Source organism: Mixophyes fleayi, chromosome 10 (genome assembly GCF_038048845.1).
Source record: "Mixophyes fleayi isolate aMixFle1 chromosome 10, aMixFle1.hap1, whole genome shotgun sequence".
Taxonomy (NCBI): domain Eukaryota; kingdom Metazoa; phylum Chordata; class Amphibia; order Anura; family Limnodynastidae; genus Mixophyes; species Mixophyes fleayi.
Genome location: NC_134411.1, coordinates 8,329,639 through 8,350,840, shown reverse-complemented (window position 1 = coordinate 8,350,840; position 21,202 = coordinate 8,329,639). Strand labels below are relative to the sequence as shown.

The following is a 21,202-nucleotide window of genomic DNA, read 5'->3' as shown; positions in this document are numbered from 1 at the left end:
AATGTGGCCCTATATAACCAGTACGAGAGTCTTGTATAAATGATCTCCCAATTGCAAACTGCCAGACCCGGCAAGTATCGGCAGCTGAATGCGATGAGATAATACTGTGAGTTAATTTCCAAGCACTCCGTGTGCACTCTGGAATACAGCAGATATCATAAAAACTGTCAGAGCAATCGTACTTAGTCAGTGCTTCGAGTCTCACCTGAAAAGTTATCAGATATCAGCCCAACGCTGTAAACCACACTTGGTTAATAGGTACCATACATTACATTAGTCCGATGGAGCTGGGGAGATATCTTTACCTCCAAACTGATTAGGATTACATAGGATCATCAGGCACGATTATTGAATCATAGCTTCATGGTCCAGAAATCTGGGCTCAGTTTGAGTGACTAATATCGCAAACAAGTATTGGCAGAACCGCTAATTTATTTCCACTACACGGAGGTCTCAGAATGACGCAGCCACGAGACCCGGTGACTGAAACCGATTACGGCTTGTGAGCCTCAAGAATACCTATGAGCTGAATCAGTTTGGAGGTGAAGATATCTCCCCCAGAGTGAGTGCACACGGAGTGCTTGGAAAGTAACTCACAGTATTATCTCGTCACATTACATCGCATTCAGCTGCCGATACTTGCCGGGTCTGGCAGTCTGCAATTGGGAAATTATTTATACAAGACTCTCGTACTGGTTATATAGGGCCACATTTAATCTGAGTGAGAAGTTCCAGAGTTGTTATATAATCTATTAGTTCATAATACTGCAGGATATAAAGAACAGAATATTTGAATATTTTGCTGTGATCTGGCACTTGCTGCTAATGATTCAGACACATACAATATATCTCTACTCCATACTATGATTGATATTAACAATTTGAAACATTTGTTTCAATCAGAGACTATTTGACGGTCATAGTTTTTGATTCATGGAGGAATTACAGTGGAATTTTTAATATCAGTATTTTTTTTATATATTTCACTGAGCTGCTTTGATAGTATCTGTGCACTGATATCAATTGTTGTAACGTATGTTTGTTTTTAAGATGTTTATTAAATGTGTTTATATCTTACATTGCGTGGATTCTATATTTTGGTAGATTGGGATTGTCTGCTGTTACAGCGCTGATTTTTGGTTATTTTCTTATTGCATTTAGAACACACAGGTTCTTCTCAGCTGCGTTTCAGTGGACTTTCACCAATTTATTTAATTAGTGTTTATTATTATTTATTATTTATTTATTTAGTGTTTCAGCGTGGAGTTGTTTTTCTTTGAAGTTTTGAATTTAGGTATAAGTACGCTCTGTCTAAACTGTTCTGTTCACATATGACAAGGACTGAGTGCAGGATACACACATGCATATGTGCAATATAATGTTCCATCACAATGTGTTCAAAACTATTTTTATAAAAGAAATTGCCAACTCGTACAGTTAGTCCTATATATATTTGACACAATTTTTGCTATTTTAGCTGTTTACCAAAACATGTTACAGTTATATAATGAATATGGACCTAAAGTGCAGACTGTCGGCTTTACTTTAAGGGTATTCAAATCCAAGTGGGAGAAAGGGATTTAGGCTTTACAGATGTTTAAAATGTAGCCCCCTCTTTTTCAAGGGACTAAAAGTAATTGGTCAATTGACTCAACAGCTGTTCCATAGACAGGTGTGGGCTATTTCTTTATTTCTGTATCAATTAAGCAGGCAAAAGGTCTGGTGCTGATTCCAAGTGTAGCATTTGCATTTAATCCACAACATGTGGTCAAAGGAGCCCTTAATGCAAGTGAAACAGGCCATCCTTAGGCTGCAAAAACAAAAATAAATCCATCCAAGAGATAGCGGGAACAAACTGGTGAGCTCAGCAACACAGAAAGGTCCATGGAAGACAACAGTGGTGAATGATCGCAGGATCCTTTCCTTGGTAAAAGACCCATTCACAAAACCCAGCCAAGTGTAGAACACTCTTCAGGAGGTAGACATATCATTATTCAAGTCTACCATAAAGAGAAGACTTTACAAGAGCAAATACAGAAGGTTCCCCATAATGGGCAATCCATGCATAAGCTTTAAGAAGGAGTGGAGGCAGTGTTATGTTTATAGGCATACATGGTTTCCAGTGGCACTGGGTCACTAGTGTTTATTGATGATGTGACTGAAGCAGCCGGATGAATTCTGAAATGTATAGGGGGATATACTGTTCATTTGTCAATAAATAGACACATCTGTTGCCAGTCCCAGCTTCCTCCTTTGGACCGCTGCCACTAGCAATACATTTCCGACCCCCTTTAAGAAAAGGCACTTATGTATCTTGGTGTCTCTTACAGGGTGTGGAAGACGCCTTTTACACATTAGTGAGAGAGATACGGCAGCATAAATTACGGAAACTGAATCCTCCCGATGAAAGCGAGAAGGGATGTCTGAACTGCAAGTGTGTTGTCTCCTGACCATGGTAAGCAGCTTTTTCTTTTTTCTTTTTTTCCTCCCATACCTTTCCCCACATCAATTTCTAAAATCACTTTTGGTACCCTATAAAAATGGATACTTTTCCCTAAGAAAGGAAATGTCCTTTTTCCCATAGTTTATATGGGCTCATTGTAGTATTCTCTTCCGTTGTTTGCAATAACAGTCCATAATTATATATTTTTAATAATTGATTTTGAATAGTATCAGGTGGACCTATTTTGTGAAAGGGTCCTGGAGCCCCAACAAACCCCCTCATGTTTAACTCTAGTAGGCAGATTCCACACAAATCACAAGTGCATTTAAGTGCATGATCTTGTAATACTTAACCACATTTCCACAATCTCTTTAGAAAAACTATTATTAAAACATGACATTCACATATATTTATGTAGCAATTGCTTATCTAGACATAATTGAAGATACATTTATATACCGTTGTACAATTTTCAGTAATGAGTGATTTCATACTGTACTCTGCATTTAACCTTCCTGGGCAGCTCAATAAGGTAATATTTGTGTGGTTTAGATTTAAATTTTTCCATAAACTGACCTTGTATTTGCTTATAGACAAAACAATATGAAAACTTGATCTCTGCACAATTAGATTGGCAGATCATCTTCAATCATTTCACATTTGCTTTTCATGTGTGTGTTGAAATTATTTGATCACTGGTAAACCAGGCAAAACGCAAAAACTGTTCAATTGCAGACACTGCATTTTAAATTGATTGTCAGACACATGTGACTGCTTCAGACTAAAAGGAATTTTTTTTCAAAATTTTTTTATGTGAATGTGAGCTGCAAATTTCGGTCTGCAAAATCATTCTGGGTTTATTGAATATTGTAACGCAAACATGTTCGTGGCCATCGAACCACTGAAATCTGAGTATTTAACAGGTTGGAAATTTTTGCGTTTCTCTGTGCACTCTTTAGATTGATGATGAGATAGAATGGCTAAAGCACTGTAACACTTGTTTTAACGCCAGATGTCACAGAGCATATGGCCCCAAAAGGACTGTGATACCTCATAATGACATGATTAAATGATTTTAGGTTATGTTGGTAAATACAGAAGATCATCGCTATTGGGATATGTGTACGATCATCTTCCATCTGCACTAACAGACCCCATTTACACTACAGGTGGTCCGGACACTTGGTCGAAGTGATGAAAGTCCAGTATGACTGCTTATATGTGCAGAGCCGGATTAACAATAGGGCTAAAGGACTACAGCCCAGGGGCCTCGGGCAGCTGGGGGGCCCGCCAGCATTTATCAGGTCGGGGGCATCCCCGGCTCCGACTGTCACCTGTTCAAGGAGAATGACAGGCAGCTCACAGAAAATGCTATGCTGTTAGCCGCCTGCTGTCACTGTAGGACTTACGCGGCGCACAGTAATCTCCTTAGTAAGGAGATCTCGTGAGAGTGAGACTATGAGTCATAGTCTCATTCTCACGAGATCTCCTCAGTAAGGAGATTACTGCCTGCCGCATAATTGCTACACAGAGTGGAACAACAGAAGGAGGTAAGGTCATGGGGGGGTCCTCGTGGGGGGCCCTCACAGTACCCTTAGCCCGGGGACCTCCCTTCCCTTAATCCGGCCCTGTATATATGTGGTCGAATTGAACACTGATTCTCTCAGTGCTTGGGCTGAGCCGCAGGATTGGTCTGCATTTGGTCAGCTTCAGTGCTATCAGTTGAACATACAGCAAGAAATTGATGATGGTGTAGTACAATAATTGGGCCACATGATGGCGCTAAATGTATACTAATATCTCTCTCCTGCAATTGGTAGTTTTCCAGTTTGAGCACTGTAAATTCCTTTTATCTGTGGATCTCAAACAGCATGTGTGCAAAGCTGTGAATTATTTCAATGATGCATAGTGTATTTTACACATCAAATGACTCAAGGTAGTGGCAGCTGATTTTAGGCAGGACAGTGGATCACTTTTCTCTCCAATGGAGATAATAGCTATCTGAATAACCCTGCTTTATACCACGATTAGTAGCACACATTTTTATTTTAAAAAGGGATAAAACTTACCGGACCAATATCGATTGAATAGCAAAAATCATGGTTTGTGCAATTGAAGTCTAATTGACCTAAAAACCATCTGCCTCTTGATTAATAGATTGGTGGGTTTCACCATGTAAAATGACAGTTGACCACTTGAATGTTAGCTGTGGTATCCATTAAAGTGTAATCAGGGCTGCTCATAAGAATAATGGTCTCACTGACACATTTTGATCCTGGGCGCACCTCTTCCCCCCATTCCACTAATAAACAGTTCAGCCTCAAGCCCACTGCCTGATAGGTCTGTAAGATCCATAGCTTCCTGTAGTCTCTGGAAACCAATACTGGGCCCATACAGTACATTAAAGTATGGGATCCTAACACCAGTATGACCTGCTACGGCAAGCCAAGCAGTAGATCATCCTATAGCTATATAGAAAAGCTGGTAATAAGCTATCCCTATCCAATTAAGGACTGATTTTCTACAAATTATGTTCATTTGTTTCCCAAAACAGAAATCTATAGAAGAATTATAACAATAATGCTACTAGACAGGTGTTCAAAATGCAACTCACCTGCTACCATGTATTTAGCCGCCAGCTTCAGCATGTTGCCAAGTGGTTTCCTGTCTGTGTTTAATGAAAGATTTTGGTTGTGTATAGTAGGCCGACATGATTATTATAATTCAATGAATTAAGTTTAGGAAAACAACACTTGAAGTAAACTGTCAGCATCTCGGTATCTAGAGGCTCTGTGATCATTCTAGGCTGGGGATTTTTGTCTCGTAGTATCCAGGCTTTGGGTTGTCCCCAACCCAAACGGAACGGCACTAGTCCTATGTTATACTGTCCCCGAGGCACATGAGAGCACACCCAGCACTCAGTTTGGTTTAGAACCTTACCCACTAAGGAGTGATAATCCTCCAGAGGATGCCCACCCATGTCCATATTATTATTGGACTGGTATCGCTGGATGCACTTCTCCAACTAGGGAGTCACAGTACTTACAAATACATTATTCATCAGACAATAGCCCCTCTCACTGTCTCCGAGTTCCAGAGCTAGCAGACCTTTTCGTAACCCCTGGACCAAGCTTGATAATGGGCTGTTCTGTGTATCCTAATAACTTTTCCTCGAAATCTATCTCATCAGTATCACTACCAGATCCTGCCTCTGTCATCAGTTCTTCTTCACAAAAATATGGTGTCCTATAAAAAATGAAAACAAGAAAAATCCTGGAATAGAAGAAAAACAAAAATTGCCACTCCATCGCTGGAAAGATAGTCTGGGCTACGTCCTTGGCTCAGGTGTCTTGACTGCAGACTTTAGGTCCCCCGAAACAGGTTTACGAGTGACAGATCGGTGTCGTCCGTCTTTGCTTTATCTCGCACTTTCTCCGGGTTACTGACTTTCCTGCAGTGGGTGGAATGGACCCAAGTGTCTCTTTCTGCAACCTTCAGTGATGTGGTACTGGTCAGCAGCACTTGGTACGGGCCTTCCCAACGGTCTGTTAAACAACCTGAACGTAAGAAATTGCGGATCATAACATATTCCCCAGGATCAACATCATGACCGTTCCTTTCTGGCATACCAGGTGACAGCATTTTTAGTTGTTGTTGTTGCTTTAGCTGTCTGCTCAATTTGTCGTAAAGTTTATAGGACTCCAAAGGGCCCCGAAATCGTGCACTTCCCCGAAGGCGTACCTAGAGTCAGTATATATATTAGCTGACTTACCCTTTGCCAGCTCACAAGCTCTCCTTAATGCTACTAGATCGGCCACTTGGGCTGAGTGAGGTGGGCCAAGTGGTCCAGCTTCTACAACATCCTGATCGTCTACAGCAGCATAACCAGTACATAGTTCTCCCATCTCCGTCTGTCTATGACAACTCCCGTCTGTATAAAACGTAAAATCTACATTTTCTAAGGGGGTGTCACGTATGTCGGGCCTTGCAGTAAAAGTCTGGTTCAGATATTCCATACAATCATGCGTATAAGTATTCTTGCAAAACTCAACACCAACCAGGGTCTCCTCACCTCCCACCCTTTGTGTCTCTAGAGACACATATGGAAGGTATGTAACTTGATTTAAAGTGCTACATCGTTTGATGGTGATGTTTGAGGGAGCCATCAGAGCTAGTTCCCATTTTGTGAACCTAGCTGAAGAGACATGTCTGGTTTGAGCTGAATTCAACAGAGCTGATACTGCATGAGGTGTATAGACAGTTGAATCATGTCCTAATACTACGTCCTCGCTCTTACTTACCAGAAGAGCAATCGCTGCTACACTTCTTAGACATGTTGGGAGTGATCTTGCCACACTGTCCAATTGTGCACTGTAGTATGCTACCGGTCTGTTAGCGTCGCCATGTTTCTGAGTGAGGACACCTGCTGCACAACCAACAGCTTCCGTACAGTATAGCTCAAAAGGCTTTTCATAATCAGGTATTCCCAATGCAGGTGCTCTAGTCAGACTATCTTTGAGATTAAAGAACGCTTGCTCTGACTCCTCTGTGTGTACGACATGTTCTGGTTTTGAGGAAGAGACTAGCTCCTGCAATGGTAATGCCAGAATAGAAAAAACCTGGGATCCAGGATCTACAGTATCCACACATCCCCAAGAAGGTACAGATTTGCTTCTGGGTTTGCGGCAGAGTCATGTGTTGTATTGCCTCAATTCTGTCCTTTTGTCAAGTGTCTTAGTCCCTGGGTGAGACCGTGTTCTAAGTATTTAACCTTAGTCTGACATCGCTGTAACTTGTCCTTTGCCACCCTGTGCCCTGTTTGCGAGAGTTGAAGGAACAGCAATTTAGTATCATGTAAACATGACATAAAAGAATCAGCACAACAACAAATCATCCACATATTGAATCAGAACAGACCCATTGTTTGGTTGAAAGGATTGTAAACAGTCATGTAAGCCTTGGGAGAAAATACTGGGGCTGTCAATGAACCCCTGGGGCAGTCTAGTCCATGTGTATTGCACCCCCCTATAGGAGAATGCAAAAAGGTATTGGCAGTCAGGGTGAACAGGGACTGAGAAGAAGGCAGAACAAAGGTCAATGACAGTAAAGTGACTAGCAGACGGTGGAATCTGCATGAGAATGACAGCTGGATTGGGCACTACGGGAAATTGGCTCTCAACAACTTTATTAATTCCCCTTAATTCCTGGACTAATCTATAGCCCCTGTCCCCATTCTTCTTCACAGGGAAAATGGGACTATTGGCTGTGCTGGATGTACGAATTAAAATCCCTTGTTGCAACAGCCTCTCAATAACAGGATATACCCCTAATTCCACCTCCGGTTTTAATGGATACTGTGGGATTTTTGGAGCTATCCTACCACTTTTTAGATTTACCATCACAGGAACTACATTTGCCATTAATCCAGTGTCTTGTCCATCTTTGGTCCATAGGGAACCCGGTATTTCCAGCAACATCCCCTTTACCGGAGATGAACTTTGTTCTATAACAGTAGAGTGTAACATTAACCTTTGTGGGGTGTCCAATATATCCTGTACCTCATGCACGACCTTCACTGGTATCTAGGAATACACCATCAGGGGTACAGTATATGACACATCCCATTTTGCATAACAAGTCAAGAGAAACGAATGCTTGGTATGTAGAGGCCCGATAGTAACCTCTGTTTGTTTAGTTAAAGGGTAATGTAACACTCTCCCCATTACCCCCATAGCTGGAATAGTTTCTCTAGTTATCTATAAATTAAAAGGAGAAGTTATCACTGATCTGGCTGCCCCTGTATCTACAAGAAAAGTTTGTTTCCTACCAGCTATGTCAACTATCATTGTAGGTTCTTCCCTCAGACTCTCAGTTAACCTCACTGGCTGTAGGCTACAGGTATGACCTGACTCTAACGCTGACTATCGCTTTCCCGCACAGCATTTGCTGCTATAACATGCGCGGGCAGGTGTGAGTCTTCTATGCTATGTGAATTTCTCCTTGGTGGGTATCTATGTGACCCTCCCCTAGGACTGTATCTTTCCTTTCTACAATCCTTCCTAATATGTCCTTCTTCATCACAATTGTAACATCTCAATATTCTAGGTCTCCTGTTATGTGGGTTGTATGCTGGTGGTCATGTATGCATTCCCTCTAGAGCCTGTATACTCACCGTCATTAACCTTTCTCTTCCTTTTTTCTAAAAATATGTTTGTCATGCTCCACAGCAGACTCCCTAAGGGAATCTACTGTGGTGCCCCTCCAATTAGGTAATGAGATTTGTACTCTAGTCTTTAAATTCTCTCTGAGACCATCCATTAATACCCCTACAGCCACCTCCCTGTGATGTGGATCCTCACTTATGTCCGATATCCCAGTGAACCGTGTTATTGCTGCCAGAGCTCTAGTAAAGTAGTCTGATGCAGTTTCACTATCTTTTTGTTTTATAGGGAAAAATTTACTCCAATTCACTACTACAGGAAAATAGTGGGCCAGTTGTGAGATAAATTTAGCTATATTTTCTTGGCTATTCTCATCTGTTAAGGTTTTGTCCTCCTCCAATATACAATCCTTAATAAACTTTTATATATCTGTATTGGAAGGAAGGCAGGCCCTTAACACCACGCGCCAATCTTTATTGTTTGGCTCTTGCGTATTTCCTAAGTCTTTAATGAATTTTTGACCTCTGGCCAACTCTTTCCTAGGGTCTGGGAAATCTGTCATAATAGAATGTAGTTCCGATCTGGTCCATGGGCAATGCATTGCTACATTCCTGATGGGAACTATACCATCCTTATCCGCTTTCCCATTAGGAACTGCTATTGTGCGGACAGGATAAGCACCAACCAGTTTACTACATTCAGGATTATCCACAGAAGCTGCTGTTTCAGTACCCTGGGTGTTCTCTCTCCTAGTGCTCAATATGCACCTTTTCTGCGCAGAAAATCAACTTCCCAACAATAGTAATATCGTTTCAGAGGCTTTAACAAGTGATTATACTATGCATGTATAACAAACTATCAAAACGATTGTCTAAACAAGTGGCATCAATACCGGAAGTTGACATATGTAATGCAGGAAGTACACATACGCTAAGCAATGCAATACATTTAAAACGCAAAATGACAATAAAAAGAAACCGTTTTCTCTCTTGTCCCTAGATTCAAGTTAGCGCTCCTTAGATGCAAAAACGGACATTCGGTTTCACAACACAGAATGATAAACAGGTTTTGAACACATTGCGTTCCTACCCGTATATGATGCGTCAATCCACCCTTTGTTGAGGAACCAAAATCTGTAGGTCTTGCGTATCGTCCGGTAGCGTAACTTCCGCCGCGAGCCCCCAAATTGTTATGCACCTTTTGTTGCTATCTAATAACGATTGTCGAATCTCGATTTGTGTTTCCAAAGCATAAAGTAATTTAATATCCAAAAGTAGCAGAATAATAATGCAAAATAAAAAAGTACAGCCGTTACTTATCGCAGGCGCTCTGGATCCAGTGAACAGTCATTCTGAAGGCTGTGGTCAAAGAAGACTGCTCACTAAGCCCAGAGCCCCTGCTTATATGCAGTCACTGAATACAGTAAAACATTGCATATGATGTGGCTTGCTTCTATTGGTCCAGGCTTCAGGAAGGTCCAGTGTACTGCAGGTCATAGGCCAGTTCAAACCAATATATTCAAAGTTGGGGGTCATCTCTCCAGGGGATGTGCTCCGACTTTCCCGCCAAGAATCCAGTTTTAACTAGTCTATTAGCATTTTACAGTCTGTATCACTTTAAACATTTATTCCCTAACATTGCTAACTAGCGTATGCAATGTGCGATCCCTTCGGCAAATGAACCGGACAACTGCTGATGAAAAGGGGATTAAAATGATACCAAACATGACACAGTTCCTGCAACTAGAACCTTTGATTTCACTAGCATGCATATAACTTATAATAAACATAAATACTACTATATTTCGACATAAAGAACTGTGTTGCAACTACAATTAATGTGTACTAATTACAAATGTGTATGTTCGTGTGAATGTGTGTAAAAGTGCAAAACCTATTATTGCCACGTGTTGTGGCTGGATACGCCCTTATACGCCGCAGCGTGCTCTACGCATAATTTCAGACAAAGACAAACAAATCTGCTCGATATTAATTGAAATGACTCTATGCAATTAGCTGACCTCGACAATGACTACAGCCCTACGCCACTAATTCATTGTGCATTCCCTGCAATGTGTCATATATATATATATATATATATATATATATATATATATATATATATATATATATATTTTTTACTTATTGTATTTTTCTGTTAAAATATAGCACTCCAAACACATGACCCCTTTTCTTCTCATTGCATTTTGCAGAATGGTGGGTTTCTATTAATGTGGAGGTTATTGCTGCTTTTTTTTAAATCTGTTTGTGTATGTTTTATTTTACTTGTATATCTGTGCGTATATAATATGTTTCTCTATGTATTTTGTTACTCTTTGGCTGTTGATGGTCTCCAATTCTTGTTTTCATTTCTTCCTTGTTAGGATCACTGGTCTCAGTCTGACATGAAAAGAGTTACCCTGTTCTGCTCCTCCAGTCAAGTAGCAGGAACCCAGGTGGATAAGTATTAGAAGAGATTAGAAGACACCAACCTTCTTTGGAGAAGCAACTCTAAAGACTCAAACACGATTAACCTGGAAATGATATTTCCCTATCCAGTAATTTATTGTCTTCTGGATATGTTCAGTGTACATCATGGGTAGTTTTATGCCAGCAAAAGGATTAATGACATGACAGTTGTTGGCACGTCAGTGGATCTGGTTCTTTTCGGATATTATGGTACCAATAACTCTTGTAGTATAGAGGTTAAATGTGGATCTTTGGATGAGCAACTTAGTTCTGTATGCAATTTTCAATACCTTCATCCCAATGAGCCCCACATATTTATGGCTCCCAATTGACTGGAGGGATCTATTCATGATGTCCCAAAGTAATAATTTTCTTTGATTTGATAATTTTTAGCTTTATCTAAACATGTTGAAAAGGGAAAGGTTTTGCAAATAGGGAATATAAAATCTTGAAACTTGGTATAAAACATGCATAGAATACACAAAGTGAAGCAAAATCTTTGTATGTTGGACAGAAGGGTTTGGCTGTAGTGAATGGCAAAATTTAATGAAAGGGTGGTTTTTCATTATCTATATAAAACATATGTTTTTATGTTAACCTTATTTACTTTTCTTTTTCTTGTTTTACCAATCTTGTTTTCACAGTAGAGAGACTAGAAAAGAGAGTGTTGTACAGAGAGGTGGTATATCAATGTTGAGTACCTACCTAATTGAAAAATGATGGTGTATCCTCCTACAATATAACATTGACTTAACATAACTTGTGACCCATTTTCTATGGAAAAGAGGGACCCTCACCTTGAAGCTGGTTGTTGTGAGATGACATTGGAACTTGGATATGTCTGAAATCTTATGAAGTTTGTGTGGATTTTGTATTAATAGGTCATAAAGTAGGTTGCCATGTGTCTGTTTCAGTCCTGATTTGAATTATCTACCTCTCTTAATTGACATTTTGTTATGATGAAAACCACACAAAAAATACAACATTGGTTTCTTATTTGCTCATTCCCACCATTGTGTTCTAAGGGGGGAATTCAATTCCTCATGATGACCCACAGGACAATACCTCAATGTCCAGCTGTGCTTATTATCGGGCACATAACGGATTTTCCTGCGCACCTCGATTGTGGTGTGAGGAAAAATCTGCGATGTCAGATGGCTGCAGAGTGCCTTCATGACTGTTCTGTAGGCACTCCGCGGCACATCATGGGGATTTGAATTCCTCACTAAAATTTTAACCCATGTTTAAAATGTTAGAATGTGGCACGACCTGTTTCCCATGCGTTAATGGATGTTACCAGTACAATAGTTTGTATTGGTGCATTTTTGCCATTTCCTCAGCACATAAAGTTGAGCTTGTGAAAGGTTTGAACTGTCTCTTTAACCTTACTAACTATGTGACCTTGATTTTGTTTTTTTCTTAAAAATCATTCTTAAAAATAGCAAATACTTTCAAACATACTGCTCAAGTGTAAAAGAACGCAACATTTTTCCATCGATTGCTAAATATTACCAAACAAACTTCTTAAGCACAGCAGCTTAATCAGCCAATGGCAAATACCCTGCAGTTACATACTTGAATACCTCATATGTAATGTGAATGATTAATCACTTCCTGTATACTAAGCTGTAGGGACAGGAGATCTCTCTTCATTTACACTATTTTTTTTTTTATTATTTTTTTTCTTTGTCCATGGACATCACAAAAGACATATTAGTGAAAATCAAGCCTTGCTGCAAATTAAAGGTCCTCTAATTCACCCCAGCACTGCCTGCACACACTTCCTACCATGTCCAGTTCTTCATGCTTGTTCACACACTGAAGAGAAATAACATCGGTCAGAAAATAAGCCACTGCCTTACTACTCCTTTGCATTGTACAGCATAACTCACAGCAGCTCATACTCTGCTCTATTCTCCTTTAAATTGTCCCTCCATGCAACATACACAAAAAAACTCCCTTCCCGCAGACACAAGCTTGAGCTTTATACTGCTGTATTATGTACAAATCCATATTCCTGTCATAAGAGCCTGTGTTTGTAATTTTCAGTGGGTGATCTGATGCAAAATTAGGGCCAGTGTATGATATTGCTCATTGTTTATGAATGTGTTGGCATATGTATGGTGTATGTGTGTAACACTACATTGGTAGCCTTATGGTCAGTATACACATTGAGATTCTAGTTTCAAAAGAATGATTAGAGACCATTTTTGATCTGATTGGCAGTATATGTGCATGTGTATGCAACCACCACTATCGGAAGATGACTTTTGATGTCTCTTGTTTGTGAGTCTACACTTGTATAAATTTCTATCTAGGAAAAGCTTCAAGCATGCTCAGTACCAGGCATCATTGGGGATTCTCCCAATTTTGGAGCTAAATGCACAAATATTCAAGGCGATAGACACATATTGGTAGGGCAGAGCAAATAATTTTTAGTGCTCAGATTTGGATTGACTTGTCATTTCTTGACTCTGCTTAGACCAGTCAGTAACAAATGAGAACATTTGTGCAGACAAATAATATCTATGTGTGTATCTGACTCTAGTGTGTGAGTCATTGGTAAACTGCCTACATTATCTGTTATTACCATGAGTTGTCCTCCCCCCACCCAAAAAAAAAATGCTGAGACAGCTGAGCGATACACTGCTTCCCCCCACTGGGCCAGTTTGTATATACTTATATGAAAGTCTTTCAGAATATTGACAACTAGGGGATGCTGTTCTGTTGCTGTCTATATATTTAATTCAAATTACCTCGGTAATATGTGTGCTTCTTCGTTGTTAGATGCAAATAATCAAAGGATTAAGGTTTTGTGTTTTAGAATTGCTTAGTATATGTCCATACTCTCTTGAATACTCAGGTTAAATCAGGGTTTCCCAAACCCAGTCCTCAGGGCTCCCCAACAGTGCAGGTTTTCTGGATGACGTGACATAATTAGGACCACCTGTGGATCTGTTACAATGTGTCAGTCAGTAATGAATACACCTGTGCTCCAGAAAGGAGATAAGGAAAACCTGCACTGTTGGGGAGCCCTGAGGACTGGGTTTAGGAAACCCTGGGTTAAATAAACCCTTTCTATTGCTATATTTTCAGTTTGAGCACATTTTTAATAGCATTGAGGTTCTTTACATTGTAGAACACGAGTTTGCTCATCCAGATCCATGGATTCATAATGTTTGATTAAATATTGATAATGAGGTAGCCATGGTGCAAAGATTCTCCAAGCATAGGTAAATGGCTGCTTTCTTGACAGTGTGAAGTAGCTGAGAATTGTGCGTCTAAATTCACATACTGAACAACAGTAGTCTAACATTAATCCTTCTGATACCGCAAGGACCTGGCAAAGGTGTATAATCCTGCTGTATTCTATTCCAATGAACACCGTGAGTTGCAATCCAGTCTGTAAATTGTATCATACAGTATATACCTTCCAAATTGTTTTGAATTATTGTACGAAAAAAGCAAAACTTGTGTTTTTATTTATTGTACATATTATGCTGCAGATTTACATTAAAGTTCTGATTATTGAACAACTGTTTTCTGATTGATGCACAGATGACCAGGAGGGAATCCTTACCTAATGTATGCAAGGGTGGGGGTGTGAGTAAAAATAATAAAATAATTGTGGTTTGCTGATGAGCATTGAAATATGTGGTGGGGTTTGTAGTGATCAGTGTGATTGTGTAGAACCCCCAGTGGTTTTCATTCATATATAATGATAGTTTTCAAAAAGGAAAATGTGCATATGTGCAGTGCATCGCGACCAATTGAATCTGCTCACTTATGTGATATGTATTCATGGACACAATACGTATAGGCTTAAAACATTCAATTGGTTTATAGCAGCATTGTTTCGTCACTTGCTCAGCCGTGTGAGGCTGTTAACAAATTATCAAAGGAATAAAGGGATGGTAGGTCAGCTCTCGTGTGACTCTATCATGGTTGTCCTGATCCAGCACTCTCATGTGTGTGTAACAAAGAGTTAATCAAAAACAAACACCTGCTTTAAAAATGACTAAAACTTCCCCTGTCTCGCATAATATTTGTTGCCTCCCCAATCATGCCACCACCAAAGTTTGTTCAAGAGCTAACACTCCTACTCAGGAAGCCCTTGGTTCTCCCCGCTTTAACTCAACTAATCTCACAGCTTATTTTAATCAGTTATTGTTAACTAAATGATCTTCAGTGACCCTGCGTTATCATAAACCAAATGTTTCATCTCTGTTTCATATATGGACCATTACTATTACCATGTTAAGTCCTGACCCGTGAACTCACATACATATGATCAGATTTCTGTCTACCGGGAGAGTGGGAATTCGTTGGTACACTTCTCGATATGAAATGGGCTCATAAAAGTGAACAGATCTCTTAACTACAGGACATTTTAAACATGTTTCAGGTGCCCAAAATTCCATTCAACTGTGATGTCTGCACCAAAAAGCCTGTGTTAATGCATTTGCAAAAGTCTTTCCAAAACACTTTTTTCTAGTGAGCGTTTTTTTCATACTGGCCTAACTTCTTACCAGAATTATCTACAAATATGATATTACATCCACACAACAGTCCAACAGTTTCCTTTAATTTACAATATCAAACGTGGATCCTGTAAGTATGATATGAGAAAATATGACATTTCCTGTTAAAACTACAGATTGCCAAGCACGTCTGGGAATCTGTATTTTTAGCATCACTGTTTTGGGGATTGGGAACAGCCCTCCCTCACTACTCCCATTGGCAGCACTCTTTTATCATGCATTTAGGGAAGCGCGGAATCCCATTCTTCCATTTCCAATGACCATTTCCTGTGTCTGTACTTCCCTTAATTAAAATTTGGCCCAGCTTCTCAGCCTCCTGTCAGATGTCCTGAAATATCACAGAACCACAAAGAATGTGAGTGGTCTGGTTTTGTATATTATTGATGGATATTGATATAAGATTAAAGAGAGATTTGAATAAGTTTTAGCATTTACGACCTGTGACATAAATGGTTTATTATTATTTTACATTATTATCTGCAGCTAAGAACACACAACTAGAACGCTCTACATCATGGGTAGTGTCCAAGAATTAAAAGATAGAGTGTAAACAAAACGATAGCATAGGGACCCCATAGGCTTTCAAACTTTTCAGTATATTATTCTGAGAGATTTGTTCAAACCTCCTTTATTAAAATGTTTAGGCGGAGTAATCGCCTTAATATCAGCTATTATCTGTACATGCGATCTTGCTGTTGCGAATGCACATCTTGACCTTGATGAATGCATGTACTAATTGTACATAAGCAAGACATCAACATACATAACCTTTTAAGGTTGTAAAGCTATAATAAAGTTCTTCTAATATTTTTAACAGTCCTAGTCAGTTGCCTCCTCCTTGCTACCTACTAAATAATGAAAGAAATGGAGCGCAATGAAGTTTGTAGGCTATGGCACAACAGTGTCTTTGTTTCAGTTTTCTTTGATTCTACCCTGTAACGTTTGACATGCGGGAGTAGTTTAAACGGATAGATCTTTACAGGCTTATGGATGACATTATCCTCTCTGGCCAAAAGAAGATCACTGAATACACAGCAATGGGGCTATGCTGGCTTGAATTTAAGGAATCTCCGTCTTACTGCTCCCTCCTGGATTCGGACAAGATTTTTTTCTGATGGAGTTTAGGGTGGACAGACACATGGAAAATTAGACATACTGTACTTTTTTCCCTCTCGGCATTCTTCCCTTTGTAATGTGATTTATACACAATGAGTAGTTGTCTCTCTCTAACCCCCCTCTCTCTGGCTCACTTTTCTCCCCCTGTATATTTTACCGTGTTCCCCTGTCTGTTGTGTAATCTATGTCTGTACAATTAGTGCTACTTTATTGGTTAATGGACTCTGAAGTCTATATGTGATTCCGTATTGAGCTATGCCACATTTGCTGGCTGTACCTCATGTTTGTTTTCCCCTAAATATTTCATTAAAAACAAATTACAAAATAAAACCATGAATATCCAGGACGTTTGCTCATAATTTTGTTTCATGGTGTAGTAAGAGGGACTGAACAGGGGGGAGATAGTCTAAGCAGGGGGAAGAAAGAGAAGCAAGAGTGGAGGAGAAGGGGACAGGTGAAGAAGAAGGGGGTGTTGGGTTGGTGGAACAGGCAGTGAGAGCAAAAAAAAATTCAAAGAGTATACACATACAAACAGAGGCCGCCAACTGCAGGGAAAACGAGAACCAACGTTATGGTGGCACTTAAGGGTGGCAGCATCCAACCTAGAGAATCCGAAGGTGGCTCAGATCCTATTCTGTGTGGAACGCAGTCACGTCCGGACCTTGGCACATGGCAGGAGCAGATAGGCAGCTACGGCTCTCCCTAAGGTACCGAGGGCCCATATATGGTCAAACTTATGTGATTTGTTACGAAGGTAGTAAGTGATACCATCCATACTTGGGATATGCCAGACATAATTCCGGAGACGCAAGGGAGCAAAAGAAGCAGGACTATTATGAAACAGGTGCCTGACCTGGACGGAAGACAATTTGACAATCATTTTTGCACTTCACGTTTCAAGGCAAAGACAACAGAAGATCTGATTATCTCAGTCCATGTCCGATCCATCCAGGAGCAGGAGCATGAGCCTTGCACAAATAATTTTTCAGTTACTAGTGTACAAATTCGGTCTTCCCCCAACTAGATCTGATGACGACAACTGCAAACACCTAACCGGTTCTATTCCCATCACAACAGCCGATCAAATGGAATAGATGGTCTTTTGATGCCATGGAATTTTCAGTTGGGGTATGTGTTCCCTCCTTTACAGCTCATATCTCAGCCCCTTGGGAGAGAAGTGGTAGAAATTATAGAAGTTCTTGCATTTTGGTCTCGTCAGCCATTGTTTGCAGTAGCTTGGGGGATGCTTCTGGAGCAGCCTTGGCCTCCGACACCTCAGCTGATCAGCTACACCAGGGGCTGATTCTTCATCCAAACCAAGTTGCCCTCTCTGAGGCATAAAGATCGTTTTTCGTTAAAAGAAAAGGGGGTTTCTGATAAAGTGATTGAGGTTACACATCAATATAGAAAGCAGAATTCTACTTTTATATATTACAGTATTTGGAAGAGACTTATCCTGTGGTGCAAACCTAAATGTATTAATCCTGCTTCTGCTACCATTACTTAGGTACTTGATTTTCTTCAGGACAGATTGGACAGGGGCCTTGTTCTCGCTACCATGAAAGTAGACACTAGACTGGCATCTGACAATCTTATTTTTCAATTTTTTTCAAGCAGTTAAATGAATCATACCTTACATCAAGTCTTTTGTGGTACATTGCAATCTTAATATAGTCCTGGATTCTCTAACAATGGCTAAGTTTTTGAACAATTGCAGGATGTCTCCCTTAAGTGGCTCACCCTCAAAGTATAGTTTTTGGTAGCAAACACATTGGCCTGCAAAGTTGGTGAATTACATGCCCTTTGGTGCAAGAGCCTTACCTGAGCATTTATTTAGACTAAGTAGTGCCTCAAACTAATCCTACTTTCCCCCCACCTAAGGTAGTTAACACTTTTCATATTAATCAAGAAGTCATACGTCTGTCTCTTTGTCCACAACCCAGTAATGACAGAGAGTAACAATTGCATGCTCTGGATCTTGTAAAGACAATTACCACTTATCTCTCCAGACCAAAGGAACTCTGGAAAATGGAACAGCTTTTTAGTCCTTCCTGTAGGGCCACATAAAGGACACACTCTGCCCAAACATACTTAAGCAAGATGAATCAGGTATTTCATTGTGCAGGCTTATGTTATAGCTGTTCTTCTGGAAAGTCCGTTATAATTCAATGCAAAAATGCCTATTTGTGGGGAATCTGTGGACCTCCAAAAATATACACTCCTGCTTATATGGATTTGTTTAAGCAATTTCAAGAGGGGAAGAATGGAGCAGATAAATACAAAAGGTTCAAAGAGAGGCTATGTTGAGAACGAGCTGGTGCAGTTAAACGGATGTCAGGTAGCAGCAAATAGATTTCTGGCAGAAAAACAATAACCTGGCAGGTAGGAAGGGACATGACTTCATATATAACCCAAGCTAATAGCATGCTTGAAACTGGAAAATTCTGAATAAATATTGCCTGGATTCTTAAGGTGGCAAAGGGAGGATTTTTGAGAATTGCACTGTGTCCAGAGTTGTTGAAAGTGAATTCAGCAGAGGGTGAAAGGTCCACCCAATCATCTGGAAGGTAACTGATAAAACATTTGACTGTGGATGGAAACAAGAAGAAAGATTAACTTTCACTCCAATGCACTGCAGATACTCTTCAAGAACTTAGAAGTAAATTGCACACATTGACCTAAAACAATATCGTCCAGAATGCTAAGAAGTCTGAATATTTCCCGGATCATTATTTCTTGAGTCTGTTCTGTAGTGGTTGGGATAAAATTAGTCATCTTTGTAAGAAAATTCCACTATAACCAGAATTGTCACTTCTTTAGAAGGAATTAAATCATAGAAATTGAGCAATGTCAACAACAAAAGGTACTTTGGGATTTTTGAAGTACCGATATTGGTGCTGATTTAAAAAGAGTCTCAAGTCAAATAAGAACTTATTACAGCTTATGTGACTATTTGAAAGGAACTACCTTTTTGGTCAGGTGCAGTAAAGGAGCAATTATTTCTGAAAATTTCTTATGCATTTCCCACAGAAGTTTGCAAAGCCAATAAATTGCTGTTCTTTTTCACTCTTACTTTCCTTCAGATCAGGGTTGCTGTGGATGGTTCCCCTTGGCCCATCGCACTGGTCATAGTTGCAGGGTAGCGGGCAAAGCGTTGGTACCGATTGCTGGGTTCCAACCTCAGAACAGCCAGATGATGGATTAGATCTAATCTGTAGGTCACAGGAATTGCTGCAGGTAAGTAGGCGTCAAAGCAGGATCTTGAAGCAGTGATGTTTTATTAGCTCAAGTGTCCTAATAAGGATAGTTACACATTAGTTTATGGTACTAGTGATCTCAGAAGGTAGAGATGAAATATTGCTTCCTTACATGGTCAAACAGTGCTCTTTTTATACACATACCCTGGCAGGAGGTAATCCAGCATCCTGCCCCGTTAAGCAATCCAGGCTGCTTCATGCAGCCTGCACATAAATCAGACTGGAGGCCTTTAACAACTTTTTACATTGCTGCTAGTGGCACCACAATGTCTGAGGGTTTACATTAAATCAGGATATACCATTTTCTCTAATCTTGCATTTAATGCAGTTTAGCTTTCACAATTAACAAAAATCTGTGATCACTTGCATCTTGAGACTTACAAAGATAAGTTGAGTCTACCAGTAAGTCTAATTACCCCCTCCTGTGCTTTCAGGCTCAACAGACATGTTGGTCACTCAGAGATGAAATGGTCTAATTAACATGAGATTACCTGCCTTCAGACAGTGTCCAGTGGTATCTGGCACCAAGATGTTAGCAATGGGAGAAAAATAGTTTATTCAAGGTTGTGCACTGAGTTTTTCTAATTTAAAAGAATAGTGGATAAATGTCTTTTATCTTTAAAAATTATCTTTTATTGGTTAGTTCTTAAAACTCAGTCAGTAAAATAAAACAGCAAACTATGAATAAAAATAGGTGTAGGGGAATTAATCAAAAATGTGAATTAAAATAGCTGGATGTACTTTAATAAAACGTGTATTTATTTCATGCATTTCTTGAATACTTAGGCATAGTAATGTAAGAGATTGGGATAATATTATGTTGATATCCAAAAAGCCAGAGTCTGTATCTCTGTACCATATGTAAATAAAGCATAAACAAGTGACGGGATATTAGTGCAGTCATATGACACACCAGGGCTAGTAAAAAGTAATCACTTACAGTTAGATTACTGTCAATCTCCTTCCTGATTGTTCACAGGTCAGTGCATATACTGGAGATGTCAGTGTGGTCAGACGGACGCCTTGTTTTTATCCTGTTTATGTCAGGAACCCCTCCAGCCAGTACAACAACACCCGGAGTCTGCTCTGACAGTCTGGTGTTCACTGGAGCCCCTAGTGGTGGGGACAGACTTTGGCCGCAGACTACAGAGGGTCGTGTGATGTGTACCAGCTGCGGGGAACCCAGGAGCAGAGGGTAATGGCAGACATCAAATCC

The 21,202-nt window shown here is 39.9% G+C and overlaps 1 protein-coding gene across 2 annotated transcripts in view; it reads left to right on the top strand.

The window, feature by feature from the left end:
- Positions 1–12,411, top strand: part of HRAS (HRas proto-oncogene, GTPase) — a 54,155-nt gene extending 41,744 nt beyond the window's left edge. For both annotated transcript variants that reach the window (XM_075187808.1, XM_075187807.1), the window contains 2 exons: positions 2,331–2,455; positions 10,988–12,411. In XM_075187808.1, the coding sequence (XP_075043909.1) occupies positions 2,331–2,450 (120 nt within the window). In that variant the 3' untranslated portion in view covers positions 2,451–2,455; positions 10,988–12,411. The remainder of the gene's footprint in view (positions 1–2,330; positions 2,456–10,987) is intronic.
- The last annotated feature ends 8,791 nt before the right edge of the window (positions 12,412–21,202 follow it).